The 7407-nt window shown below is 40.7% G+C and overlaps 1 protein-coding gene across 1 annotated transcript; it reads right to left on the reverse strand.

Annotated features, from left to right (window-relative positions):
- Positions 1-2129: 2129 nt before the first annotated feature.
- Positions 2130-7327, reverse strand: LOC118810859 (cytochrome P450 2U1). The gene is made up of 5 exons (XM_036574956.1): positions 6734-7327; positions 4976-5629; positions 4671-4832; positions 4304-4471; positions 2130-3306 (listed from the first exon to the last, which is right to left on the reverse strand). Exons 1-5 carry the CDS (start codon positions 7179-7181, stop codon positions 3128-3130), a joined length of 1611 nt encoding a protein of 536 aa, XP_036430849.1. The 5' UTR covers positions 7182-7327; the 3' UTR covers positions 2130-3127.
- Between the last annotated feature and the right edge of the window lie 80 nt (positions 7328-7407).

Below are 7407 nucleotides of genomic sequence, written 5' to 3' on the forward strand. Positions count from 1 at the left end.
TACGATTCAGAGGGCTGCGATGCGATTATAAAAGATTATCGATGCATGGTAGTTTTAAAGCAAAGTATTTGTAATGATCCATAATGTAAATGCATTTTCGAGACTGGACGCTGAATCTCGGCTCCAAAGTGCGCAGCATAGCGCCAAAGCCCTGGTTCTCAACGACTGAGAACAGACAGCAGACAGCAGGTCACATAGCACCGAAGTCTGGCCTCGCTAGTAGCGAACGAAAAAACAGAGATTAAGACGAACATTTGGAGGACTATTTGCATTTATAAGCAGCGCGGTTGGTTAAATCTGCTGAGAGACTGTCTTTCTCTTGTCTTTTCCCGTTCCACCTTACATGGTGCAGCAGATACATTCGGCGCCTAAGGCAGAATTTAAGGTGGAACGGGAAAAATAGAACGAGAAGCTGGAGAATGAGAAGCGACTTCAGCCTCGTAAAACAGCCGGATGCTGAGACATTTTACAAGAAACTCTTCTAGTTTTGAAGAAACGTTTTCTGGCTGAGATGGAAGGAAAGCGGCTGAAGCTTAAAGCAGAGCAAAGTAAATCTGCGCTCTCGTTTATATTTTTAGCCCATACTAGGACATTAACACACACTGAGACATACTGGACATTAAATGTTGTGGCTCCCGAGGTGATCTGACTCTGTTGAAATGGCTCTTCTGAACATTTGTGTTGTGACTCCTGACCTGACCCGGCTTTAACGCAGAGGGAGCCGGTCGGATTTCTCGCTCATCCAGCAGTGTTTTTGTTATGTGCCGCCAGAGACTGTCCGGGCGCTGCACTTACCCACTTCCAGTTCCGCCTTTTGCGTTCCGTCAACATTGCGAAATAAATTTAATATTTAGAAAATCGATTTTTGACATTAATGAATCGATTCAGAATCGTTCACGTCCGCATCGCGATGCATCTAAGAATCGAGTTTTTTTCCCGCACCCCTAATATATATATATATATAGAGAGAGAGAGAGAGAGAGAGAGAGAGATGTGTGTGTGTGTATATGTATCCAAAAAGAGAGCTTTACTGTCATGTTCCTTTAACATCACACAAGCGGTTCTGATAATAAACACACAGTGATGGTAATGGTAACTCATTATACTATAAACTAGTAGTATCTAATAATTTTGTGATTTTAATTAAATTAGTGAATTTTGCCAATGAGTAACATGCTGGAACACACAGATGTGTTTCATTTCCTTATTTATTTGAATGGCTATTTCAATAGAAATGCTCAAATTCGTCCAACAGTCTCAGTCTCAGTACATCTTCACAGGATATCAAGCATGAAACACAACAGTGTAAAAGCTTTCTTCATAAGAAACAAACCCCCAGGTTTGAAGATTATAAAAACCTGAATTACAGATATAATGTAATTAAATATTCTAATTTCATACTTCTTGGAATTGTATTTAACACCAAAGGTGCTTTAGAACATGCAGTCCTGCATTATTAAGATGGCCTGCATATGCAAAATCAGAATGTCTGGAAGTGTCTGTAATAAATTAAAGTACACTTTCAAAAATATACAGTCATAAACAGTCTCAGGACATCAGCAGCACTGAGATCAAGTACTGACAACATAGTCACTCTGCGATTCTTTCCTGTTCTTTCTCTGTAAGGTAGTTTTTCAAAGCCGTACAGCAAAACCAATTTAGAGCGACTGACTTATTCAATATCTGATCTGCCCAATATGGAAATACTGTAAGTAAAATTGTGCGTAGAAGAAAGCAGCATAGAATGTTTTCAGAACTGATTTGATACGTTATCCATGTGTTCATTTCAAATGCTGTCAAATTTAATGTGCGCATCAGTGATGTTACAGAAATCATGATGATGTTCAGATAGAAGAACATGTAAATAAACATCAAGTTAATTTGATTGTTCATTGTTTCAGCAGCAAACAATGGCGTAAAAGAACAACAAAAATAGAAATATATGTAATTTTTCCCTATTTTCCTTTGGTTTTGTGCAATAATTAATGAGAAATAAAAAATATATATATATGAATGATCTTTGCTGATTAATTAAGGGCAGAACACTGAGCTAAAATTGAGCTTTAAAAATTGAGAAATGTTATTGTACACATTTTCATAACTGTGAAAGTCTGGATTCCTCCATATTCTTTTTTTTTTTTTACATTTCCTCTGTACCTAAATGCCTAAGATGTAAACTAATTAATTCAGAGTGCTTTGATGCTCCGTTCTAGAGAAACTACTGATTCAGAATTATTCACAGTGGTGGTGATGGGAACCAGATGGCCAAAGCATTTAGAGTCTATAAAAACAATCTGACAGGAAGTTATGAACTAAAATGGTTATGAATACACTTTCAGATACCTGACACATTGTTTTACAATAGTATTGAAATAAAATTTTGGAGTGGTACATGCAAGGGATTATAAAGCAAAACAGAACCAAAATAAAACTTGTTTTTTTTTCAGATTTACCACTATTTTATCATTTTTAATATTACATATCGCTGGTGTCGGAACAGATCATCGTGTCTCCATTTTTGCCATTTTTCGGTTTTTGACATAATTTCAAAATGCCCGTTTCCCTTTACATTGTGTGTAGATTTCATGATGAATGGACTGACAGAAATGGCCAAAAAATAATTACATTAAATTACATTAAAAGTAAAGTATGTTTTTTCCTTCTACTGTAAAGTTACCATTTTGGAGATGCGAGGTTTTGTTCAGACAGCAGTGACATAAACATGTAGACATTGTGACCTCTGGTTCCCATCACCACCACTGTAAGAAATCAGAGGAAGTTTCTTTAAATGCACATATATCAAACCACTCTGAATGACTCTGTTTACATCTCAACAATGGACTTATACAGAACATTGACATGGTTCGGTGTCAAACAACACTGATTTCACAATCAAAGCCTGAATCAGTTTTACAGTCCAACTCAACCAAAACCATTTTTATGAACAGCAGCCGTCCTTTGGATGCCAGCTGAGGTTTAGGTGCAAAGTACCAGTCGAGACCCAGTTTGCATAAAAGCACTGTAGCATTAAGATCATTTTGCATCTAGCAAAGTTTCAAAACATTCCTGGCTCTACCATCTGATGGTGATCTTTGTGCTGCTCTGCATTTGTGAAGCCCAGCTCAGGTCAGCGTGGTGTTACGCAAACTTTGTAGGGGCAGGGGGCCAGAGTGAGGCCAAAGCGGCCGTGCATGGGCGGAGGCTGATGGCCATCGGGAAGGCGGAATGTGAAGGCCTGCATCAGGCTGGTGAACATCAGGAAAAGCTCCATCTTTGCCAGCTGCTCACCCATACATACCCTGCGACCTAGAGATGGACACAAGAAAATTTTTCAAAAAAAATTTTTTTTTTAATTTTTTTTTTTAATGCAGCAAATTTTAAAAATAATATAAAAGCACTCAAGGAATCCTGGTCACAATTTTACAGTGCATTCAGAGCTGATTTATCTTTCCAAACTGTAAGAAAATGGTAAAATACATTCACAGAATTTGATAACTACCCACATCATAATGATAGACAGGGGTCCTTCATTTTCAGCTTCACAAAACCTAACAAATGTAGCCGTGTTTAACTCGTTTCATGGCGGTCCTTAACTTTCCCTGTTAACCCAGGGTTAGCTATTCAAGCAGTGATTAATCTTCATGCACATGTACATGAAAGTATGACGTTTATGCCGAACAGCCAACCACCTTAAACATGAGCAGTTGAGCGGCTTGTTTTTCAAAGCAGGAGAAAGAAATTTATGTAAATATGTAGAAAGCAAAGCATTTATAACTGTAAAACGCTATGCTGTTGCCACTGCAACCATGTTGAAGCTTACTGGAGTGATAATGGCTTTATATTCTGAAAATCTATGTAATATGATTTGATTCCTCCACTGAAAAGTGATATTTTAAAAGTGACTGACCCCACAAATGTCACAATGAGAAACGTACGCATATGACTGTACATATAGGATACAATTGCTATTCAAGGCCACAGTCAGGAGTTTGCATTCTGGTGTACAATCAATCCCACAGTATAGTTCTTCTAGTTACTTCACTCATAAAAACAACTGTTCTCCCGAGGCAAACTAGAGGCATTAATTGTCTGAATTGTAAAATGTACAAGCCCAGTATTAAGTCTAGTTCTGTATGTGTTTGGCTATTGGTTCTAGAATACAGCGCTCTGTTTGTGTGTTTAAATAGAGAAATGTGACCCAGCTTCCTCATTTTGTGCCATCTGGCCCTTCTGGAAACCCTGTGGCAGCACGGCTTCACTTTCACTGTGCATTTTATTTTTTCCAAGAACATGTAATCTGTACCTATTCCAAATGGAATGAAGTATTCCTTCCTCAGAAGTCGTCCCTGTTCGTCTAGAAAGCGTGAAGGATTGAAGTCGTCTGGATTCTCCCACACAGTGGGATCTCTATGGACCGACCAGAGGTTGGGGATGATAACTGTGCCCTTAGGAATTGTATACCCTCGAAATTCTGTGAAAAGAACATTTTAGCTTACAAAGCTGTTTTTTTCATTTTCTCTTCCCATGCTTCCCATCGCAGCCGAAACATGGTTTTGGTTCTGAAGATGGAAAACAAACATATCATGTGAGGATCACAAGACTGAACTGATTTAGAGAACTGGCATTTTTTCCCAGCTAGAAAAACATCTTGTCTGTTTTCACTTCTTGACCTGTGGTCTTGGAAGCCATGTGAGGTATGGACAGTGGCACCACTACAGTCATTCTCTGGACCTCCATTATAGTGGCCTCGGAGTACGGTAGAGTTCCCTTATCTGTCAGAGATGGAAGTCTCTCAGATCCCACCACGGCATTGATCTCCTGCTGAACTTTCTCTGTGAGGTCAAAGGAACAACAGTATTTCATGTGATTGCTTAGGCTGACCCTGCAAAACAAACAATGTGTTTTCATCTCTTGTTCTTCTGTGATGACACAGAGCTGCATTTGAAGCTACTGGAATATGTGTTTGCGTACATACCTTGTACTTCAGGATATAAGCACATATATAGCACCATCCACAGTATGCTATTAGTGGTAGTATCAGTTCCTGCAATGAATAGGTCCCCTATTATGTAGAAGAGATATTCCTCTGAGAACCCACTTTCTTCTGACCCTGTTGCTTCTTGCTGGGCCAACAGCTCCACCAGATAGATGTCTATAAAATCTCTGGGGTTTTCAGGGTCCAGAGTGGCTCTGTGTTGGGCTATGATCTTCTTAAGGAAAGCTGTGATGTCCTTCTCCACTCGGCGAAGCTGCTTGAAGACGCCAAAGGGTAAGTAGTAGAGCCACGGAAAGATGTTGATGAGAACTGCCGGGCTGTTGACGCTGATCTCCAGTCCGTGGGCCATGAGGTCCAGCTGAGTACGGAACTCCTCGTCCTGGTGGTGGAAGCGCCGGCCCAGGCTGATGGACGAGATGACGTTGGACACAGCGTTGCTGATAAAGGGAGTCAGATCCACGCCAGATCCTGCTGCTTCTTGATTTCGCCTCAGTACCTCAGCCTTGACCATGGCGAAGCCCTCGTGTATACAAGGCTCCAGGCTCAGCTTGCCAAGACCAAAGTTTCGGAGAGTTGTGTGGCAGAACCTCCGCTGCTTTCGCCAGACTGGGCCATAAGGTGCAAACACAATGCCTGGAGACCAAATAATGCTTTTTATAGACAATGCTTTGGCATGACTGTTTACTGCAGGAATGTTTAATTGTGGTTCTAGAGGGCCTCAGTCCAGCACCGCTGTGATTTCCCTGCTCAAATAGAACTCATATGTCAACTGCCAGGGAAATTACCAAAGTGTGCTGGACACTGAACCTCCAGGACCAGAACTCAATATGTACACAGCGTAAGTTGCAAATCAAGAGTTTTGAGTTTTGAATTTGGTGTATTATGGTAGTGGTTTGACAGGCAGAGCTGTTTCTTATATTGTGTCCACCCTAAAGAACATCCTATTTTAGGGGCCCCCAACCCAATACGAAAAAAGTAATTCAAACTAACACCAATACATAAATGTATTTTAATCAGGAAAATCATTAATTAATGCTAATGTAAACACAATTAAATGATCTATAAATAGGTAAAAAAAGGTCCAATTGTTTGAATTAAACTGTCTATATAAATAAAATTAATTAAAAAACCTTAGTCATTAGCATTATAATAATAAAACAATAGCAATACTAGAAATAATATCTGCAACAAAATAATAATAATAATAATAATAATAATAATAATAATAAACATACATGAACCATAAGGGGCCCCTAAACAATTGTTTATACTGCTTACAGTAAAATCTGGCCTTGCTGGGTTAAACGTCTGAACAATTATCCTCTATATAGAACTATTTCATGCTTAAATGGTTCTTAGAATGGTGAAACTGTTCTTCCGATTGGTGGAGAACATGTTGAATATGGTTCTACATAGAGCCAAAGCACCAGAGCACCAAAAAGCTTAAAAATAGCAGAACCATTTTTCGTGCTAGACCATATAGAACCATTTAAAAAAAAATCTATTTAGAACCATATACAGCACATTCTGCATCAATCTAAAGAACCATTTCACCACGCTAAGAACCATTTAAGCATGAAATGGTTTGATACAGAACTCATGGTTCTGAAGAACCCTGAAGAACCATCTTTTTTAAGAGAGTACTGTACTGCAATGCCATTTGCTCTTGGAGCTGGTAAAGGCAGATAGGCTCCTCATGGTGCCACACTTAAACATGCATGACTGGACTCCTCTCACCTTTCCGCTTGGTCAGCATAGAAATGAGAGGAATGTCCGGTCTGTCGGAGAAAACCTCCGCATAGTTGGTCATGGCGTCTCGAATGATCTCGTAGCCCGTCAGAACCACAATCAGCTGACTCCCCACGAAGATGCTGTACAAGTTCCCGTACAGCCTGGACAGTTGCATCAGGCCCACCTGTGGCGACAGCGGGTTAGCTTTGCTCCTCTCATATTCACCATGACGGGCAAAAAGTTTTTTAATAAAGGGGGGCACGAATAAGCCCCCGAAGTTGCCGACGATGGGCAGCGGTGTTGGACCTGGAGGGATGTTCAGGAAGCGCTGGGTGCGGCTGTAGTGCCTCAGCAGGCAGAACACCACGAGAAAAACGGTCACGGCGGCGATGTTGACGGAAGAGAGTGGCGAGAGCCGGACCTCCTGCCATAGCTGACGGAGTCCGGTTTCCATCCCAGAGTTACTGATCAAAGCTGACCCGAACACGAGCTGCGAGTGAAGCGGAGCTCCGGCTGCAGCTCTGGAACTCTAGCTGTGTGTTCCGCTGATCACATTCATGTCCCTGTCGAGCTGCCGTTGTTGTTGTGGTTTTTGGGACGTGGCCGTCTCAGCGGCTTCTCATTGGCTGATATTAGCGGAGTCTTATTGGACGGTTGGTTAAGTTTATAGGAAGTGGGCG

This window comes from Colossoma macropomum, unplaced genomic scaffold (genome assembly GCF_904425465.1).
Source record: "Colossoma macropomum unplaced genomic scaffold, Colossoma_macropomum, whole genome shotgun sequence".
NCBI lineage: Eukaryota > Metazoa > Chordata > Actinopteri > Characiformes > Serrasalmidae > Colossoma > Colossoma macropomum.